Source organism: Stegastes partitus, unplaced genomic scaffold (assembly GCF_000690725.1).
Source record: "Stegastes partitus isolate 25-593 unplaced genomic scaffold, Stegastes_partitus-1.0.2 Scaffold69, whole genome shotgun sequence".
Classification (NCBI taxonomy): domain Eukaryota; kingdom Metazoa; phylum Chordata; class Actinopteri; family Pomacentridae; genus Stegastes; species Stegastes partitus.
In genome coordinates this window covers 156,174-178,602 of record NW_007577800.1, presented here as the reverse complement: position 1 = coordinate 178,602, position 22,429 = coordinate 156,174, and the positions used below count along the sequence as shown (strand labels likewise).

The following is a 22,429-nucleotide window of genomic DNA, read 5'->3' as shown; positions in this document are numbered from 1 at the left end:
GACCGAACCATACAATCTGCCAGGTTAGATAAAAACAGGAAATTAAAACACAAAAGCTGTTTAACAAGGTGTGAAGAAAGAGTCATACCACAGGAGCAGGGTCGAACTGAGAGATGACGTAATGCAGGAAGGCTGCGAGGTGGGCGGGGCGAGACTTGAGCTGCTCAATACTGTTAAAGCTGTTACACTGGCCATTCGTCTGAAACACAGTCAGCACCGCAGTTTAGACTGACATCTTTAACTGACACAAGTAAACTGGAAAATCATAGTTAGATTTTCCCTTCAAAGTCATGTTTGTATGCCTAAAGAGTGTTTGTAGTGATACTATGAATAGCTGTGTTTCCAAATGAATGTCAAGTAAATTTGAAGTGAACTTTTGAAATGTCGTCCCTCTCAAAATAAAGGAAAAAACAAATTAGGCGTCTTTCCAAGAACTGCTTTGGGTGAAAAACATACTTCGTGCAGTGGCGTCAGAAGGTGGCGGTGCAGGCTACAATATGCACGGCTGTCATAAACATGGCAAAAAAAGAGCCAGAAACAAAACCAGTTGCCTGCTACTGAAAAAAAATAAACTTACACGAAGGAGAAAAAAGAAACTAAATTTTGAGCATCTATGACAGAAAAATGGAAAGAGATCTTCAGGAACTGTTTTTAATCGGGAAAGTTGTAATTATTCCCTCATATCAGCTGATATTAGGCCTGTTTGATGCTTTCCATGGGTGAAGACAATAAAAGAAACCAAATAGCTGATCAGTCATGTGACTACTATTTGCTACATTAAAACCTCTAAGATAAAGTCACAATCACATCAAGCGAGCGCTAAACCTGGTGGTGGTTTTCAAATTTTGGCATTTCCTTTTACTTTTCTAATGCAATACTTCAAAATGTGCATAAAAATAAATCATGGAAACACGGCTAGCTGTTCACTTGCTCTGTGAAAAAAATACCTGCTCCTGGTCTGAATCAAAATAGTCATCTTCAGCTCCAATGATTTGGGAGACAAGGCGAGAAGAGGAGGGACTGCTGACTGTGGTAGGAGACAGAGAGTCCTGCAGACAAGACAGTGATATATTGTGAAATTACTTTTCTCATTTGAACGATTATGACTACCCCCTGACCTGACATACACTTGCACTCAGTCATGCAGTTAATTTGTCAAATATACCAGCAAAGTTATTTATTAAATGAACATTTTATACCAGGTCAGTGGTGTCCTCTGTCTCTGGGGAGTGGCAGGAGTTGAAGCTGTTCCTGGGTGTGCTCTTTGGGCTGGGGCAGGATGACTCTCTGGGACACTGGCCCTCTGGTGATCCGGGCCCAAATATGCGAGATATCTGGAGGTGGAATGAAATAAAACATTACATTCTCAATCTCAATTTTGACAAAAGAATCACCAAAAATATTATATAACTGTGAACAAATAGTTTATTCTATTAGCTACAAAACATGACCAGCAGTCACTTAAATGCACAATCAGTGCATATATGTATAGTGCACTGGTATGACAAGATCTAAAGAAGCCCAAAGCTAAGCAGGGCTGATTTATTTAGCATAATGTCTTTGGTATTCTAAAGGGTACTTTGTCTTGGTCTCAAAGTTTAATATGAAGTTCAAGAGGATTTTGTATTCTTTTTGTTTTGAAGTGTGATAACTTACAGGACTGCTGGTCCAGGACAGGTCTGTACTGTTGTCTCCCCTTGGGGCAAGTGTGCGCTCTGTCTCAAACATGTTGCCATCATCTGCATCACCACCTGGAACAGCCTCCTGAGCATTCATGCCAACACATGATGTGTTAATAATTATGAACAAGAAATATTTACCACTTCCATAACACGGTATGTTCCAACATTTGCAAAAGCTACGTACAAACTGACCAAATTGACACTGGTAATGATTAGTAAAAATATGAATTTATGGGTATTTCAAGAGTGTAATCTTGTAAAATATGACAGTTATAACATTCACAGACAGCAGACTAATATGTTGCTATACATAACACAAGGCTCAGTGAGTGATGTGTATAATATAAGCTGTCACACAGACACAAAAGAGTGGCTTCCCACAGAGAAAGCCTAATCCTCTGATGAGATTAGGATTTATGTTTGTCTGGAACGATCACTAAATGCACCACACAAAATGATATAAAGACTGCTTGGATGTTGCTGGTAGATTGGTGTCCCTAGAGATTCTGTTCTGTGGGCTGAATTTGCATGTTAGTTGGTACCTGTGTTGTCCCGGTGGCCTTGAAAAGCTGACCCTGCAGCTGAGGAATGTGTTTTTTAGCTTCCTGGATGTCTTTCAGTAGTTTGGGGGAGGGGTTCCTGCTGTACTCCTCCTTCATGGCCTAGACAGCAAGACAGGAGAACTCAAACGATGAACAGTAGTTCCTCGTCACTTGTATCCAGTCAGGCAATAATGTACGTTAAATGTAGACTCTGCTATCAAGTGCCGAATGTTTAAGAAAATACTGTGGGAAAAAAACATCACAGCACAAAGAAGAGCAGTCTTCAAAAGTGTGCACACACTACATGCCTCCTACCCACAACGATGTTCTATTTACAGACAAATGAAAGATGATCCTTTGATTTTCAACAGAGATAATGCAACATTCCATTAAAGGGTTCAGATATACATAACTATGCAATGAGGGTGGCAAATCACCTTGCCACTGCCAAAGCCTACAAGGAAATGGCATTACAATAGAAGACTGTAAGTGACAGTGATTGTTATGCTAACCTGCAGCTCCTGCTGCTCTTTAGAGAGCATCTTCTGTAAGATGTCAGCCCTCTGGTTGCAGAAACTGCTATTCTCATCCTGTGGAGAAAAATAAAAAGGGAAGTTGAAAAGCATATGCAACTGTGCTTTAAACGTCAGACAAAAAAGAGCATTCAAGGAGATATTAGATATACATGATCCAGATATATTTCACAAATATATAAGCATGTTACAAAGGATGCTATACAATGATCCACCACAAATTAGAAGACATTTAGAAGGAAGATAAAGAAATAGATAACCAAAGAGAAAATCTTGGGAGGATGAAGTACAAAGACAAGTTTGTGGACAGCGGAGGCAAGAAATAGAAGGAGGGCAACAGAAGTACATGATGCCTTTAGTACCCATGGTGGCTGTGTAGAGGAGAGACGGTCCTGAGGACTGTAGGGACGCTCTGCTGCTGGAGAGTTTGGAGAGGATATGCTAACGCCCAACATTTCAGGCTCTGCTTCAGGCAAAGGGATCTGGGCAAGCCCTGGGGGGCGCCCCAACACTGTAAGGGCCACATAGGAGCCCGCTGGAATGAGAAACAACAAAAGAGGTTTGTCAGTTCTATTTATAGGGTTATTTCTAAAATGTGCATTTTGCTCAAACTCAGACAGAGGAACTCACATTTGATAAGTTTCACCACTTCAATGTGATTAGAATGTGTAACAAGGGTCCCGTTAACCTGAAAGACAGCAATCATGAGAATTAAAAAGACAGATGTCTAAAACCTCCCACTTCAGATCCAGTTTTACATAATGACATCATATTTTATTCCCAGACAGTTTAGACACAGTGGAAACACTGACTGACCAGAAGGTGGCAGCCTACAGCCTCTGAATTGTTTTAGGAGCAGAAAACAGTAACATTAGCAGTTTAAAGACATGGAGGTAGAGCACAATACCTTGATGATCCTGTCACCTGTCTGTACACCTGCCCGCATTGCAGCCCCATCTGGAAAACACAGAGCAAAAAAGAGCATTAAAGCAACAGAAAAGGAAGGAAAAGAAGTCAAACAAATGGAAGAATGAAACAGTTATGGGGATAGTAAGAGAGAAAATGCAGAAGGCATACAGCTTCATGGTGCAGTTGTTGATATTTCTTCCCAATGAATACACCAAATAGCCTTGACAGACCAGATGTGGCAAAGTGATTATTTTGAGTGCTATTTTGAAAGACCATAACAGTGGTTATATTACGAGAAGGACCTGTTTCACAGCTCCACCCCAAACAAAGGGATTTAGGCATGAGACAGGTTATTATGAGAGCCACGTCTGACTCTATAGTCAGCAGCATACAGCTCAAGTATTTTGAAAAGCAAAAACAGATACACATTTTGAGTCCACTGGTTTGTAGAATGGACATTTCCACACGTGTCAGTGAACTAAGGACATAATGTGGTCTGATCAGTTGGTACAATAACAAGACAAGTATGACTAATAACCTGCATGATTTATCTATGTGTGATTCAATTTTTGGATGTGATTGAGTTCAGATAAAGAAAAACATTACATTTTTCTGCAGTGGGCTGAATGCAAAAACTGCAGCAAGATACTACAGATACATTTTTGTTCTCTCCATTTGCAATGAAGTGAAAAAGAGAGAAAGAAGTTGTATGAATTATTCAGATGAAACTAAGTAGATTGCTCTTTGTATTGAGTCAGTAACAAAAGCACAAATGGGAAGCCATACAGGGATAGTTAAACACTGCCAAGCATTGATGACAGTGCAACAAAAGTCCTCGATCAGTTCCTTCCTCTTCTGTCTCTCTCGCTGCTACTGTACAGACCATGCAGTGTTTTCTGTGACCTGATAAAGGCCTGCATCATCCTCTACAGACAGTCTGAGACTACTGGGGGATCACAGAAGCATCCTGTCAAAGTCCCCTCTTTAAAAGACAACTTGATAAAGCAGAAGCTTCAGCCACAGTGAAACTACTGAAGAGGAAATACAGTATACAGTCAACAGCGTCACTGGTCGTGTCAGCATGGTGGTGGTTGCAGAGTCCCAATTACCACCCATAACTGTGAGCTCCGAGCAAACTGCCATGACAGTTTGATGTCAATGCGTGAAAAACGAGCCCACATCTCTTTTATGAAGGCTCAGACCAGAAGTAGTCATTGTAATAACATCTTTTCTTCCTACTTTTTAAGTTTGAGACTCAACCTTACCTTCTTTGACAAGCTGCACAAACACTGGGTTGTCACCGCTGACAGTGAGCCCAAAGCCATTTTCATCTTTCTGGATGATTACACATCGTTGGACCAGACCTGCAAGTGAGACAGACAGGACAGAGAAACATAAAAATGTCTTCAAAAGGACAAGGAAGTCACTAAAGGAAGTTTACTTAACTCAGTGAACTCAGCAACAGACAGTATGAAAAACAAAACTAAGCTTTATCCTAGTAGTCATGGCAAAAATATGACTTCAACAACTTGAAACTTGACTCCACTGAGAGAAAATAACTGTATTTGTAAAGAATTCAGGTACATTTGGTGTTCACTTTCCCAGGAGTACATTGAAATAATTAATTGCAGGGTGGACTTTGCACTCAGTATGGACACGAGGAGCAAGTAAGGGTTTCAAAGTGTAGATGAATACTGTTTTCAGATGCACTTGAAAAAACGTGAAGCTGTCCTTTCACATAAAGATAACCAATCTCCAGTAGTCAAGACGCTGTTGTCAGGATAAAGAGTGTGTACAGTAAAGAAACCTTGTTGGCCAGAAAACATTTGAAAAGACAAAAGGTATATTTAATTTCTTTTGGACATAATAAGTTCTACATCGGTAACTGAGCCATGTGTTGACTACACAACAAAATGGAACAATAAATCGTATTTAAGATGTAAACATTATTGAGCAACCTTCTATATGAAGTGATATTCGAGACGGATCTGACATCTCGCACCTTTTTGGTTGTTATCTCACGGGTCAGAAGGAGGAACGTTACTTTTCAGGTTCTTTATGCGGTGTTTCATTAGCATGACGGGAAGAGATTAGAGCTTATCTTACGTCTGGCCCACAGTGACTAGACAGACAGGACCACACACACTAAAGATAACACAATGTACATAAAGTAACATAAAGTTGTCTCTAGTTATTAAACAAAAAGTTAGCGGGTTTAAAAAAATAATAATAATAGCAAGCAACCTCAAAACATCTCTATAAAGCAGATTCTATAAGTGACCCAGACTGAAGGAGGTGACCCCTGAACTGATTTCTTGTTGTGTCCAAGATTTCCTGGTCAGTCTAGCAATGACGAGAGAGGTGAGGTGATCGATAAGGTTAGCGGTGGGATGGGGGTTGGACAGTGGAAGGAATGGCAGCTAAGACATGGAGAGAGGTTGGGGGAGCCAAAAGCCCCAGGCTGGGGGGGAGGGGTGTAGAGAGAGGGTTAGGTAGAGCTGAGGGAGCAGGGGGAAGGGAAAAGGGGAGAGGGCAGGGGTGTCAAGGAAGCAGATGAAGCCATATGGGTTAAAGAGCTGGTGTGAATTTGCCTCTAGATGTTGATCTTTCGCCTGTGGTCTATACTTAAACAGTATTTTGGAGATTTTTGGTTGGTGTTTGTAAACAATGAGGAGTGGGAGCGCTGACATGATCGCCGATCAGGTTAATCCATCTGAGCTAATGTATTATTCAGAGGTTTAACTGATCTGTAATCAGCACCCTTTGCTGAAACACAAGGAAATGTACTCAAGAGAATAAACTGACCTTTTGATACTGACAGGGTAGCTTCAGCACCACAATCCCAAAAAGAAGCAACTCAGGTCATTGAAATACAGCGCAACACATGTCAGAGTGCTTTCCTTAAATCTACAAGTCTGAGTGTTTGGAGCTTTAAACGCTGCTCTGTGATAAAGGTTTTCCATTAGTGAAATTTTTCAGTTCTGCCATGAGGCATAGTGGAGAACTGACAGAACACACCTATTTGTGCTGAATATGACAGTAATGGATTATCTTGACAAACGATGTCCTAGATGGAGACGAGACTGTTATCAGCACAAAATAGCATTTCTGACAGCTGTCTTACAAATGTATTTTTCTACTCACTGCATGTGGGATCAGAAACCCATTCAAAGTCATTTAGGTAGAAAATTTCATCAGTTCTCTCTCTCTGCCTAAAGACCTACTCGTTTCATTGAGGCCAGCAACAGCAAAAAAAAAAAAAAACATTAAAAAAAGAAGTCCCAGATGATGTAACAAAACTTGAGAGAGTAGTTGAACAGGGTTACGACGACACTCTCACACCACAGGGCTCCATAATGACCTCTCTAGCATGGATTCTGAAAACAAGTCACTAAACTGACTGTTCTGTGGGTCTTTGGCTTTAGTGTGAGTGTAAGCCTTTGTAAGCATATAAATACTGTAGGAGCATTTAAAGATCACTTATTTGAAAATCTACATAAACATTATGAGCCGGCTCAAGTGTTGAGGGAAAAGTAAACTGTGGAATTGCATCCTGGCAATCCAAAATCAGTTAACTAGAATTGAGCATAGCTTCTAAAGGTCCTAAACACTAGCTAACTAACACTAACTACACTAAGGCTTCTGCTAAGATTTTACACTTTGCTGCTGTGGAGAAAACTGTAAATATTTCAATTATAATCCAGCTTGTGACTGTGATTTCCAAGAAGAGCTGAAATATTAGCAATCAACATTTTTCAAAAAGAAAAGATGCCAAAACATTTTCTCGTTACAGATTCTTTGGTCGGATTTTATGATTTTCCTTGTCTCACACAATAGGGAACAAAATATTTCTCTGTTTTCAAAAAAGTGAAATTTGTAAAAATAAAAAAATAAAATAAAATAAAAAAGAGAGAGAGAGAGATTTGGGCTTCACAAAAAATATGATGGGTCTATTTTCTGCAATTTTATACGTGAAGTAATCAGCACACTAATCAATATGAAGAAAATATGCTACTGGCATGTCTCCCAATAGACTGTGAATTTGTTTCTTTTCAACATAAATTTAACTATTTATAAAACTGAAAAATCACAGTATTGCAACTGACGCTGATTCTATGCCAAACTCAGACCTCAGACCATGCAGCCTAATATTATAATTTAAAAAAAAAAGAAAATAAAAACATTTGTATAGTGTTATATCTGTTGAAAAAAACAACTAGTGGCAATTTCACATCAGGATCTGAAGCATGTATAGATGCAGCTGTCACACCGGCCATTCCTGCAGGAGCATCTTACCACAGGACTCAGGCTTCCCTTCTGCTAGCACACTGCTGCTGCCACTCTTCTGCACCACCAGAGCTTCTGCTCACAGCCCCCACCAGGCAGAACACAGCGCAGACAGCACAGTAGCACACAAACACATACATACACACAAACAAACAACAACCAACACAAGGAAAGGAAACACAAAACAGGAAAGAGAAAATCATGAGGGAGAAAAAATCATGGGAGAAGAAAAATTAAATGAACAAATAGGCAGTTTAATAAAACAATGGTTTGGATAGGCACTAAAAATTAACTAGCTTGTTTCTTACAGTATCTTTTTCTTCAAAAAAATTAAATTCTGCTAATTCACTGTGACTACATGACATGCGCCACATTTTCCAAATGTAGAACTGGATTATAATTATGAGCTGAAGTTGGTAAGGTGCAATTTCGATTAAAATATACATGCACCAAAAGATAAAGAAGCCTACAAATGGTAAGGGTCATATGTATGTTTTCAAACCAAAATATTGTGTAAGTGACGCAATGGCCATAAATGGACAGTTGGACACTTGAACTGAGGTTACATCCATACTAATACGTTTTGGTTTTAAAACAGCGTTTTAAGACGGAAACCACCTCTGTCAAGGAAAGTGTTTTAGCACCGTTTCAGAAATAATGTCTGTGTATTAGGGATATCCCAGTCAATGCTACTTTTTTTTACTCATCAGCAGTGGATGCTGAATGGATGTCCTGTGCTAAAGTAACAGACACATGCTAGTTGAGCCCAGCTTCATTTAACATGTGTGCTGGCTGAACTTCTCAGAAAACTTTGTCAAGGTGCACCTTTACAAGCTAAACCCCCATAATGTTCTGTGCTTGCCAACACAGAACTGCCTACCTCCTCCAATGGCTGCAGGAATACACAGTAAGAGATACTACAGCTAATCTACAATTCTTAAAGCGTGTATTATCTAGGAAAATGGTATTGGCAGGCATGAATTATAAATAACACTGATTGGATGGGGGGCAAAAAGACTTCATGTGCATACCAACGCACCTGAAAACACATATCACATGACTATGCATGCACACTGGGCATATGAGTGCCTGTGGACACATGAAGCAGGGGGTTGGTTGCTTAGTTGTAGAAAATACGACAGAGGAAGAAGAGCAATGGCGAAAAGTATGGCCTAACAACTGGGAGCATTAACAACAAGATAAGTAACGCATGTAGCCTAATTTGAATTAACCACCAGTAGTTAAGAATGATGTCTTTGTTATCTTCCAAAAAAAAAAGTCACATGACAAATCAGCAAATAAACGTAGGGACAGTTTAGGCCCAGTCAGAAAGCGAACACGAGTGTGATTTTACTGTTTTTTAGAGCGTCAGTTTCTGCACATCCATGATTAACAGAGTTTTCAAACTAAAACAAGGTCCAAAAATCTCTGTTTTAGGGGTCCAACAATGCCAGAGTAGTGTGGACACTAGATGTACATGAAGCTGAAGTTGTGCGTTTTTAAATGAAATTGTATTAGTGTGGATGTACCCTGAGCCACTGTATAGGGCTCTGGTCCAGTACAGTCAGTTTTTTTTATAGAACAATGTCCGGTGAATTTTAAGCCTTTATAGGCAACAATCCCTTCTTTTGAAAACATGGCTCTCAAAAGTCTGCTTTAAGATCTATTTCTAGAGTGTCTGACTACTTCTGCCCATCTCTAATGAAGCCAAACCACTTTAAAATTATAAGAGAAAAGGTGAAATCAGGAGAAAATCTACAAAAAGATTGTTAAAGAGTTCATGCAACTTGCAGATGAAAAAAAGGGACAAGCAGTAAAATGCACCATGCATACATGCAAAACTTCATGACGTAAACACAAATATGAATTATGTCTACAAATAAGAATCCAATGCGAACATAAAGTAGATTTCAATTAAACAATCATTTGCTTCTCTGTGGGTATGGTGCCCTTTACTTAGGCACTGGATAATTCCCAACTGCCTAAACCATCACAGAAATGCACACGGAAAGATTTCAGTGCAGCGTTACACACAGACAGGCAGTAAAGTGCATGTCTTGTGTAACCGCTGAGAGAACACATTTTGTCTATGTTTTGTTGCATCATACAGAGATAAGCCACCATGTGGTGCAGAGGATTTTCTGTTTTGTTATGAATACAGAAGCTTCAGTCATATCTCAAATCACACTGCCCTGATTGCTTACAAATACCACAGGGAGTGTCACCATATCAAACTAGTCTGTTTCTGAAACTTAACAATCTCACCCTGCAATAAACTTGAAACTGCAGTGCATAACAGGCTTAGTGGCTTTTTGTGCCCTTCAAGTATGCATGCAAGCATGAGACCACCCAACCACTTTGAGCATACAAAACCCACAGATTTATGTAAAACTACAAGAACCATGTGAACATTATACACACAGCTGCTGATTTTTTCAGTCCATTAATCAAACCTTTCTGTGCTTATCAGCTTGAAACCAGCAATATGTATATGCAACATAAGCTTCTGCCAAAATGTTACTGTAATGCAGTGTTAATGCAAATGTAACCAATAAAGACACATTACACAGTCAGTCAGTGAGCTGAATTAACTCAAAACAAAACACAATTCCAAATACTGTTCAAAATAAGTTGTCAAGTTCTCGTGATAGGACCCAAATAATAGCCTTATATGAGACCACACAAGTAATAATTGATGTATGGTTGTCAAAGACTACTGTACATCAATCACGCACAAAGCATAGAGCAATATACACACAACACTGTTCACCATCCCAGCATGCCTTGTGCAAACCATTTTCAGCACACTTGTTTTATGAGACCGTTTGTGTGTGTTAGAGATAAAGAGAGAAAGAAAGAAAGAAAGAAAGAAATGGGTGAGAAGGACAGACAGAAACATATGAGGCAGTCAGTGATGCACACAGAGACAGAAGTACAAGATAGAAAGAAAGCAGTGTGTGACAGACCAAAGAAGGGTGAATATTGGTAAAGAGTATAAGTCTGAAAATGAAAGTGGGAAGTTACCTGTTGGGTCAAACTCATTGGAGGGAAGTGAGGTTTTGTCACTTTTGGGTTTCTTGTCCGGGGGGTGGTCTTTACTGAGAATGCTGCTGGTTCTAGAGAAAGAGGAACATCTGTGAGAATTGGATAAGCCAGGTTGTTGCACATTGAAAAAGCAGTTTCTGTCCAACATGTGTGGGTGCACATACAACACTGCAGTTTTTAATACATTTTTTTCAAGCAAAGTCATTGTGATGCATGCATCTTGGCGTACAACCACCCTGCATAAGCACAAGCTTCAGGCAAGTGAAGATTCAGGAGAAATTACAGCAACAGAAAGAACCAACCATTGTTCATTGCAGCATTGAGGATAATGTAGCAGGAGGACCTCCTAGTGTATGAATCATGCTGAGTGTGTCTACTGTATAATGTGACAGCCAGAGAGGATGTGGAGTCGCTCTGCTGAGTGCCCAGAGAGCAAGGCCAGAGAAAGGACGCTCCTCAGTGGAGATGCCACAAGGCCAGACTCCGGCTTGAACCTCGGGAGGCTATGTATGGCTGCCTCTGCCTATACTGGCCCCAACTGTGAAAGGCCACTGTTCTGCTCACAGTGAAAGGCAGTGATGGGCCGCCCTTAGAAGAGGGACGCCTTTGTCCCTCACTGTGTGTATGTGTGTGTGTGTGTGTGCACGAGTGGGGGTTGGTGGGGTATGTTTGGTCCAAACTCTGAAGACTTCTGTGTTATAGCACACCAGGCCTAGTAAAACCTGCCTCATTTCCCTCATCTGGAGCTCTGTGTATGTAAACGAGTGGTGTGCATGTGTGATAGCAAAGGATTACCAACCCATAAGCATGCCTGTCCCTGCAATAAAATTTGATAAAATGAAGATTCTTACCTGTTTGCTTTCTTGGGAAACCTGCAAGATTAAACAAAATGACTATTAGTATGCTCCAGAAATGCCCTGACAGATTACTGATGTAATACAGCGCACAAAAGCTGAGCTGTTGATGCTTATGTAGAGGGTGAAAAACAAGATGCCACACTGACAGCTTCTCCTGAGACCCATATAGTGGTAAACATGATAATCCTGATCTAACATCAGAGTTCTTCAGCTGCAGATTAAATCCTTTTCCAGGTCAAATGCCCTCCGCCTCTCAGATCTCAGCTGTGTGTGCGTGTGCTTGTGATTTAGTTCCTCACAGACATCACAACTTGACTGTAATAATCATATCCTAATCGCATACATGGCTCGTTTCCTTCGAAGCGGCCTGCGCTGAGACTGATTACTGCCACAGAGTGATGTAGTGATGAAACAATTTAGGAATACTGTCAGCGCCATATTGGAAAAGGCAATGTTTTCCAGGAAGTTAGAGATCTGACTTGCTGCTTGGCAGAGAAAGCATGAAGGGAAATTTATTATATAAAGTTTAAGGAAATACTGCACTGTTAAATCTTGGAGTAGGTGTTAATTCTCATCATTACGATACAGCCTTGATGACTCAAAAAAACTCAGAGCAAAATCCTCATACACAAAAAGTTCTAATAAACTCTACATTTAAGGCTAAAGGTCAGTCTCCACATGCTGATACTGAAGGGGGCTGAAAAGAGTGTATATTAGCATCTGTGGGAGTAAGCTTCTCACAAAACATGACCCAGCTGGAGCTGGCAATACCTACAAAAGAGACAATTTTAGCCCCAGTGCTCCATAAAGATAAGATATAAATGCAGCTTGCAATAGGCAAAGTCCTCTTTACAATTTAGGGGTGACAATGACCATATTTTATTTGTAATTTACTTTCCACTAACAATAATGTCTCCTGAAAACTCATGAAGTTTACACCAATTATCTAGGTGGCCCCTAAGATCAACATTATTCAGCAGTCCATGGTGGGGTCTGCACAGTCAGCACAGCTCATTTTTCTCCATGCAAAGGGAGCCATGTTTTATTTCATTTAGTATGAAAAACCACTTCCACCAGGTTGAAAGTTATATTGTTACATAGTTAGCATAAAGCCTAAATTTAGACTCTGTTTTATTATTTTTACTGTGATGAAGTGGAAAACACGGAACAGATTGATGTGTCAGTGTGGAAATAATCCCACAGCAGTGAATCCATTTTCAAACTTTATTGTAATGCCCACATCTTTTTATTCGAGGCGTCGACTCGAGACACTGTTAAATTAAAGCTGTCTGACACTGTACGTACAGTGTGTAATATATGCTTCGTAAAATGCTTGAAAAAAATGCAAATGTGTAAGACAATAGAAAACAAGTAAGTGGAATTGCCCTGCTACTGTTTAAAAGCTAAATGCACAGTATGATAATACAAAACAGTGTTACAAATGACTCCACATTTCAGAATACCAGTCTTCCGTAATGAGGAGGTCTCGCGACTTACTAGCCCACATTAACTCTGTTTCTCCCGGCGACACTGTGTCCCATTCAGAGCCATGCAGAGGCAGCTGAATGGCCCGTTTATGAAAATGCCTCAGACTGTAATAAGTTCCAGAGCCTCCAGCAGAAAAAAAAAAAAAAGCTTTAAGTAGCCCACTCCCTAAGAAACCTCTGAATTGGAGAGATGGAAAAGTCGGCACATAAACACACACACTGAAATGGCACATGCGAATGCAGGAGCTCAAAGACGGCAAAACTGAGTAGGCAGATGTTGTTCTTGGTTGATCATACAGGAACAAATGAAAACATAACAGGCAAAGCAAGTTCTAAGAGGCAGACTGATGAAGAGGCTGTCTATAATGTCTGTGCTGAACCAAACTAATGAATCATGTTCTCAGAAATAGTGCTGTACCTCTACATGGCGTTTTACAAGTGTCTAGGATATGCTGAAACTGTTGAGTGAAAAACAGTTTTGTTTAGTATTATATCATGGTTCATCTGCATTTTAAGTAATCACAGAATAGAGCCAACACAGTCTCCAGAACAAATACATTACTAACACCTAGCCTGAAGCAACCTGCCTGGGACATGTTAAGGACTGAGGAGAGGGATAAAAGCGAGCACGTAAAAAGATCACAAAAGACACAAGCGAGAGAAAAGAGCGAACGAAAAGACCTGAATCATGGCATATGAGGTGTTGAAGGAGCAGCAAAAATTGATACACAGGATAGAAAACAGATTGAAGAAAGAGAATAGCTGTCTAAAAGCAACATGACTGATACTGAAAGGGGTACAAAAGCGGAAAGCCTCAAACAGTTTGGCATGTTTAACCAAAAAGATGGAATCATGCAAGAGAAGGCTGCAGTATGGCATGAAAAAATTATTTTGCATACAAATCAAAGTACTAGAAATGATAGGGCTTTCTGCTGTTGGAATCTCGAGGGTATCAAACATAGGCTTTCACCACTATTATAAATACTCTAAGCCATACTAATTTTTCTTAAATTATAGGTACCATTCCTCAACAGCAAGCCAAGAATATCCTGCTGCACAGAATTCTGAAGCGGCCAGGCCTCTGGTAGAAGTTGGTGAAAACACACAAACATACCACTCCAGGGTTTGAGTATGAAACTTCCCTTGTTGCCCCAGGCAACCAGATCTGGATTGCAGCTAACCACTTTCAAGGTCTTGATTCTCTTGTTTACAACAATGCGATTATAGAAATAAAGGTAAGGTGAAATGAAATAAAACAAAAACTTTGTAAGGACAGTTTTTTTTTCCCCTGGGGAGATAAGAGTGATGCTGTCATGTTGGTTTCTGTACCGGTAAAATTGAGTGTGGGGACATTTTTGACAAAAGAAAAGTGAATGAGAACAACCCACCAGCCTTACAGTAAAATTACAACACAGCTCTACTGATAGTGAGAGTGTGAGGCAGCAAGCCTGCTACAGAAACATTGCTTTAGAATAATTGTTAAATGTAGAAGTTGTCTGGCAATCAGCTGTGTGATACGTAGTTTTTTAAAAGAAGCATATGACATCAAGCAGAACTCCAAAACCACAGACAAATGAGACTGACAAAAAAGAACTTTAAAAAAAACAAAAAACTGACAAACATATTATATACAGACAGCTGACAAGTGCTGCTAACAGATATAATCCACTAAAAACACAGTTCTCTGCACATTTTTCAGCAAAATGCAGCCGAGACGTGCTGCTCAGCTCTACAACTATGAAACGACTGTGAATTCAGCAGTGTGCTTCAGCCCCCTTTTGTATTCTGACATAATCCATCCTTGTGGTAGCGCTTATTTAATTTAGTTAAACTCATTCATAATGTATTCCTGTGTGTGTCTATGCACAATGAAGTCTATAAAATGACCTCATAAGTATACACACAAAATATTACAAAACATTTTAAACTGGCCAACTCTCCTGTTCCAATCAGATCAAATGCCTCCTCAGAGCTACTGTGAGCGTCATGTGAGACAAAAATGATAAGAGCGACTTTGGAAAAGTGAAATCACACAGAACAGCTACTTAAAATGTGGAAGCAAAAGTGTCTTCAACAGAAAATGAGGAAATTACAAATTAGGCAGACCAACACTATTTTAAGTCACGCAGAGTGACACGAACACAGAGTCTACAACAAGACTCTGCAGCACTTAACCTGCACACAGGCCACACAGCAAACTGACAACTAGTCATCATACCTGATTTATGTAGGGACAGAAAAATAAACCTTAAGGCTTGAAAGCCTCATGATTTCCCATTCGGTTTTGTTTTCTCTTTTGTCACACGATGAGCAAAAAGGGTTGATAAATACACATATTAATTTTGTGCCGGAAATCCAACAACAGTGGAGCATAATCATCACATTAATTACTCTGATAATACTGCTGTGTGCCATTTGGTCCTTTTGAATACCATGCCAGTCATAGAGCTTAGAAAGAGATATAGTGCAAAGCTAAGACACAGTAATTATTACATGTACAGTACATGAAAGACTGGCATGACACTTGCTAACCTGTCTCAAATGTAAAATGCAATGGATACTGACCAGAGGAGGTGGCACCCTTTAATGGCCACTTTCAACACTGAGTCAGACAGAATGCTGAAAAGCCCAAAATAACCTATTCAGTCTCTGTTTTAGCTAATTAAGATATCACAGAAAAACATGTCAATGTCAACAGTAATAACACTATTCAACAGACTCCGACAAAAGCCTGTAAGCACTAAAAGCAGTCTTACTGTCAAGGTACTGAACATGTTCCCTTTCTGTTAAACATTTTATAAATTCAACTATGGTTGTAGTGATCTGTGCTATGGATGTATTCTAAAGTAAAGACTGATTCTTCAAAGGATAGGCTAGTTCTGCATGAATGCTACACAAGTTAACAGCAACAATATTTGACTTTGTATAATCTATCATCATGTTACTTGGGATTAAACATAATCACACATTCAGTATTTTGAAGGGGAAAAAAGGGAGAATTCATGCAGTTCCATAAACAAGAAAATCTATTAAAGTGCTGAAAATGGTTTTCATCTGTAATGGGCCAGTAAATATATATTAGGAACAACTAAAGGCCTTGTTGGCTTGTCCTGGCTTGTCAATTTTTATTGTGATGCATTTAACTCACAATTACTTGAGCATTGCATGCTAACAACAGCATGCTTCCTAACACTAAATCGAGGTTTACTGTCCACGGAAATTAAGTGTCATGGTCATGTGAGCAGCTAAATAGCTTAATAGGCAGCATTGGGAGTTTTGTATCTTGGCTCCGGCTTGTAGATGAGGTTTGTCTAAAGTCATCAGTCAGAGTACACAGAAAAATATTTAACTGGGAAAAGAAATAGTCTTATTCGTGAGTGTGTAAATTCTGATGGGAGATGTTTGCTGCAGTCGCCTTGTACCTTGATTGAAACTGACTCCAGTGAATGCAAGGCTGACTGGTCACGCTAAAGGGTCTCATGTTGAGGGCAACGTTTCTTTTGCGTTTCCAATGGATGGTATCACTGACTCACAATCATAGCTCACACAACTGCACAGTAAATGTCTAGTAAACAATCACAATGACTCCATATTAGCAGCGGATTCTGTGTCCACTAGACAACAGTAGAGTATTGTTCTTTACCCCAATTGATAGCTTAAATATTCTTCTATACACTCCATTATAAGAACTGTACAATACTCACACTATAACTGGGAAAATACTACAACTGAAACTATTTATCAGCCAATCTTTGTTCATTGTTTATGTAAGGTTTTAGGTGCTGTTTTAAGCAAAATGACAAAAACAAATATATTGGTTCCAGCTTCTCGATAATGGAAGTGTCCTGAATTTCTTGATACTTCTAGGAGTTTGGACAGTAAGTTACTCAAAAGAAACTGTTCAGGTCAGTAGTGATGGGCTTTTTAATTATTTATTGACGTGATAAACTCAACAATTAATCAGGAAATGTTATGAATTAAGAGCTTCCTGGATAATTAAAATAATCACTGATTGCAGTACCGGGAAACACGTTTATAAGTACATGAACTGTAGTGATAATACAATAAAACTGCTGCACACATACTAAACCAATTGAAGCTGTACTATTGCACTGCATAACAGCTTTTGGAGGTCTAAATAACTGTGAGTCGAGTTACATAAATACAGTCTATAGAAGCTTTGCTCTGCTGCAGCACTCTGAAATTGTGATCTTAATACAAACAAAAAAGAAAAAAGAAATCACCTTGGACCTTATAAATCTTTCTGCTAGAATGCCAGTGATTGTACCATTCTACATGTGCAGGGTTAGGCATATTTTTTGAAACTGCAGTTCATATGCAAATCTAGGAAAAACTATGAAACCAACACGTTAAAATGAGACCATTTTCTTCTCTGTAAACCCACAGACAAAAGTAAGAATCAGCTCCTCAGTTCATTCAGTTCTTCAGATTAAGCTACAAAAGTCTTAGCTAGGAGCTCTTCCTGGATGGGGCCATTAAAAGTGCAGGGAGTGAGAAAGAGAGAAAGAAGGCAGAGTCAGAACAGGGTGGGATGGGAGGGAGGGGCAGCACTGGAGCGGGCCTGGGCTTGAATGCTCCATTGAGGTTTGGTGTTTTGATGGAAAACTGTGGCAGAGCTGGGCCAACTGCAGCAACAGTGGCAGCAAGAGAGGCCGGGACCAAGCCAGACCATGGAGAGAGAAAAAGACGAGGAGGAGGAGGGAGGGACGAACAGCCCTGAGGGAGTAGGACTCTGACACACAGCCATTTCTGTAAAGGGGTCTCCCAAGCTAAAGAGGAAGGAAAACTGCATGTAAGGAACTAAACCAACTCATCAAAAGGAAGCACTTCAAGTTACTCTCAGTTCCTCTTAGAATCAATGTTAGCAGATTTACTGAAGTCAACCTCTGAGAATATTTGAATAAGAGAGTAAGAATAAGAGTTGGCATGACTCATTTGACAAGTTAAGAAACAGATTTACCCTAACGTCTCCTGGCCATACAGTGCTGCTCTTGTGATTTGTACTAAGGGAAGTTGCAGAAATGTGGAGTCCCCTACCCAGAAGCAGAGCACTACAGTTCACAGCACAGGTGTTGCTGGGGCTGGGAGAGGTGGGGCCTGTCTAAGACTAGGAGAGGATTGGACAGTTTTGGGAGTTGCCTGCAGGCTGCAGAGATCAGACTGAGGTGTGTCCATTCCAGGAGGTGAAATACAACATCACACACTGCAACACATCCTCAGATGTCAGATTACACTGGAAAACTTGGCAGAGCTGCAGCCTAAGTCTGTGGTGACGGCACAATGTCCTCAGCTGGATTTTGTGCTGAGTCATGCCACTGGCCAGCCAAGTACCTCATAGAACTGGCAATATCTGCTTTTCAACCAGCCAGCCATTCACCTCTTTAAGACGGGTCTGTGATTCTATCTCAATGGGGTAATGATACAGTCTCTTGAACAGTCTGATTCATGCCTGCAGCCAGCCAATGGCAGAGAGCACAAACACACTGCTTGTTATCTAATCTATATACCTGACTCACACAATGTGGGTGCACACACAAACACACAGTGTGTATGACGTCACTCTTTTCCACTCCCTGCCACTGAGAAAAGAAGTTGTCTACACCCACGCAGTGATACTCCTTTTTTAAACCACTGCTTCTATTACAGTCGAACCTAATGTCAATGTCACAGTGATGTCACTCTTAAGAAGTGACCTTAGTGGTGTGACCATGTGGCACTGTGTATACTGAAATATGGATTTAAAGGCAGATAGGACTAAATAAGTGTATGAGACATAGACAGAGAGGAGGAGGGAGGTGTGGTGTGTGTTAGAGAGACAAGACCAATGGCTTTGGAGCTCAAGCTACTGCCTCAGGGGGAAAACTGTGCCCTTTCTGCCCCAATAAACCTCATCAGGATTCCTGACATGAGGGCCGGGGGATAGACATTTCTTCACGCTATGCTGTCTGCTGTCCTCGAGCACTGGGAAAGGAAAAAAGGTGGTTCAACATGCTACACTGTCCACACTGCTCCCAGTCATGAGCCCTGCCACAAAAACCTGAGAACTTTGCTAATCAATGAGTAACTTCTCTAAACAGTGTAGATTTCTGAAATCTTGATCATGCATTACTTTGCATGTTCCATTTTGATTTCAGGCTGTTTTCTCAGAGATTGTCTGGTTGATTAGGTTACCTGTTAGCTTTAGTACAAGAGTGTGTACCAGGGTGTCTGCTAGAGATATACAGACACCTGGAAACACAAACTGTCTGTGTATGATGTGGTATCCTGAAATAATCTGAAAGATGTGCAAACAAATGTTGGAAGCAGACGTACATGGTGACGCTGCATTAACGCTGATGCAACCTGTGGTAAAAGCGCATTACTGACACCTCATTCTCTCCAAAGCTATAAAATGTTCCCCCTATTACTCTACATTCACTACAAATGGAGCTTGGTGAATGCAAGATAATACATTAATATACCTAACATACTGAATAAGTCACCACAAGAAAAGCAACCTATCATTAGGATATTCATTGGCCGGTAAGAATATACACAAAAAAGATTCTTATGGAGAAGGTGTGATAATTTACAGTACATCCTTGAACATTTCCTTCCTCACCTTTCTTCTCCTGTACTGGCTTTTTGCTATCCAAAGAATTTGAAGTCATTCAGCAAAGAGTGTCAATCACTCAGCATAACTGCAGGTAGGCGACAGAACCTGTGTTCTGACACTGGTTCTTGTATAGACAGAGTAGGGGCGTGCTAGTCCGTCTAGTCACCCCTGAATCAGCAGAAACAGTCAGTCTAAGATTAATCACAGTGCAGCAGCAGGTTGCTGGTCTCTCTCTACAATGCAGCCTCTCATAGCACACAGAGACAACATTCAATTAGAACATCCCCATTCCCAGTCCCAGTGAATTGGAGTCTCAACATGGCACAGAAATTACATTTAATCAGCAACAGCACAGAAACTTTTTTCAATGTCAGCCACCTATTCCGTGCTATTTCAAAGCTTGAGCTGGCATGCATGTTCAACTCCAAAGAGAACAAATATGCATTATATTCATACATTTATTTGCAATCACATCTATTGGGCCACCGTACAGTCTGCAGAATATCATGGCTTCCCAAGTGCCACAGTTAGCTTGAAGGCAATAGTCGAGATTAAGGCCACAAAACCCTTACATGGACATGTGAGGACATGACACTTGGGCAAGACAGCTCTCTTTCCTTGTCCCCTTTTTCTCTATTGTCGTGATCCGGTCTTTTGTGGAGTGAAAGTAATGTTTGGGCCCCGGAGCTCTATTGGCTAACAGGGCAGGATTGTAGAGGGTGTCCACAAGCATCAACATCAACGAGCTGGGTGATAGACCCCAACTCCCCCAGCAGTCAGAGCCCCAGCTAATGCCCAGGCCCCACCCACTCTCAAACATCACTACCCCTGGGGCATCGCTTGTTTCTTTCCTCTCTGCCATCTCCATCCCTTTTCCTATCTATATTTCTTTCTTTTTAGACAGGCTTGACCTGACAAAGACAACTAAAGAAGATTTATTAACACCTTAAAAAAAACTCCAGGCTAGACTGCAGGCTAACCATTTCCACCTGTCCATTTTTCATGTGTACTTGGCTAACATTAAAAACCATGAAACATATTGAAATGTGGTTTTGATGGGGGAAAAGGACACACTGATGCAAAGAATGGAATGAAAGGTGAATGTGACTGAGCAAGTGTGTGAAAAAGACTGAAATGGGGTCTGGCAAGAATGAACAGAGTATGGTGAGAGTTGGTGTGTGCCTGCCAAAGTGACATCCAGGTGTGAGGAGTCTTCCTATGGTCCTCATTTACATTCTCTAAATAAACAAAACGAAGAATCTGGCCAGTCATTTGGTGCAGACATTTTGTGGTTTATGTGTTTCAATGCAAGCAATGCAGTTAAGAATAAAATATGAGCTCTGAAGCCAAAATTTCCCAGAACCGTGAGTAAAACTCAACAAAACTGCAGCAGTTTTGCTGCATAGAGAATGTAAAACCACCAAAGTGTGACAATTTCATCAATTACAAAACCTATCTCAAGAGCGTTGTGTTAAATGCATCACTGATGCCTGTAACTACAACAGCAGAATAACTCCAGGAAATCACAAGTTGAAAAGACAATATGGCAACATGATATACCATGGAATTGGTACTCCGTCATTAAAACCAGTAAGAAGATTGGGTTTATGTGACAGATCTCACATAAGACAGAACATCGGACAGCTGTTGCACAAGTGATTATGGAAAGCAGTGAGGGTGTGAGTGTTATGGAACAACTAGTTTCCCTCTTAACTGGTGACTTGCCTGAATATATCTGTGAGTGGTGGTCGTGATGGCAGATGCTGACAACGTGGTTGTACTTGCAAATACAGTTCTATTTCCCCATTTCTTGAACTATACTCATTTAAAGTCTCACACAATGTCACCAACAATTTTTCCCATAGTTCTGAATATGTTAGATTGGTTGAAAAAGGACCATTGCACAAAATATATACATATAATTGCAGCAATTCAGTTAATCATCAAATTGCCTATCATTTTCCACTATGGATATGCATACCTTGTAGCTACTCATAATGCATAACTACCAAAATACAGCAAGCCAATCAACTTGTGATGACTGACAACTATACTGTTACACCAGATCACTGTGGACTTCTTAGAGTTATCTAATTTGTTCTCCTATTATGATACCCATTACAAACAAAATAACAGAAATATCTTTCAATGTAATACAGCACCACCATAAGCTGCAACTTCCAAATTTACCATAAAATTGAATAAACTCCTCCCTGAAACTATCAGAACCAGAACTTGAAGTGATATTATCTACAAATATAGCACTTTCTGCAGAACTGTTGTGGTTGATTGCACGAGACTATTCGGGTGTTGGTTCCTGTTCTTTTGGTGTTTTCATATCACACTACCACTTTACTGTAAGATTTGCTTTGAGGTGCATTTGTTGTACAGATAAGATGCTCTCTAAAAGTATTCCTTTAGGTAAAGCATACCGTTTCACATTTGTCACATTTTGAACCAAGACAAGCACT

At 40.2% G+C, this 22,429-nt stretch overlaps 1 protein-coding gene across 4 annotated transcripts in view; it reads right to left on the bottom strand.

Annotated features, from left to right (window-relative positions):
* The window catches only part of arhgef12a (Rho guanine nucleotide exchange factor (GEF) 12a), a 38,360-nt gene that overhangs the window by 11,404 nt on the left and 4,527 nt on the right, over positions 1–22,429 (bottom strand). For 2 of the 4 annotated variants that reach the window (XM_008276314.1, XM_008276315.1), the window contains exons 2-14: positions 11,850–11,870; positions 10,978–11,069; positions 7,963–8,028; positions 4,932–5,030; positions 3,665–3,714; positions 3,388–3,445; positions 3,120–3,292; positions 2,737–2,814; positions 2,225–2,344; positions 1,657–1,764; positions 1,200–1,334; positions 948–1,049; positions 89–199 (exon numbers count right to left, since the gene is read on the bottom strand). In XM_008276314.1, the coding sequence (XP_008274536.1) occupies positions 89–199; positions 948–1,049; positions 1,200–1,334; positions 1,657–1,764; positions 2,225–2,344; positions 2,737–2,814; positions 3,120–3,292; positions 3,388–3,445; positions 3,665–3,714; positions 4,932–5,030; positions 7,963–8,028; positions 10,978–11,069; positions 11,850–11,870 (1,213 nt within the window). The remainder of the gene's footprint in view (positions 1–88; positions 200–947; positions 1,050–1,199; positions 1,335–1,656; positions 1,765–2,224; positions 2,345–2,736; positions 2,815–3,119; positions 3,293–3,387; positions 3,446–3,664; positions 3,715–4,931; positions 5,031–7,962; positions 8,029–10,977; positions 11,070–11,849; positions 11,871–22,429) is intronic. The other 2 variants (XM_008276317.1, XM_008276316.1) reach the window with 1 other exon arrangement.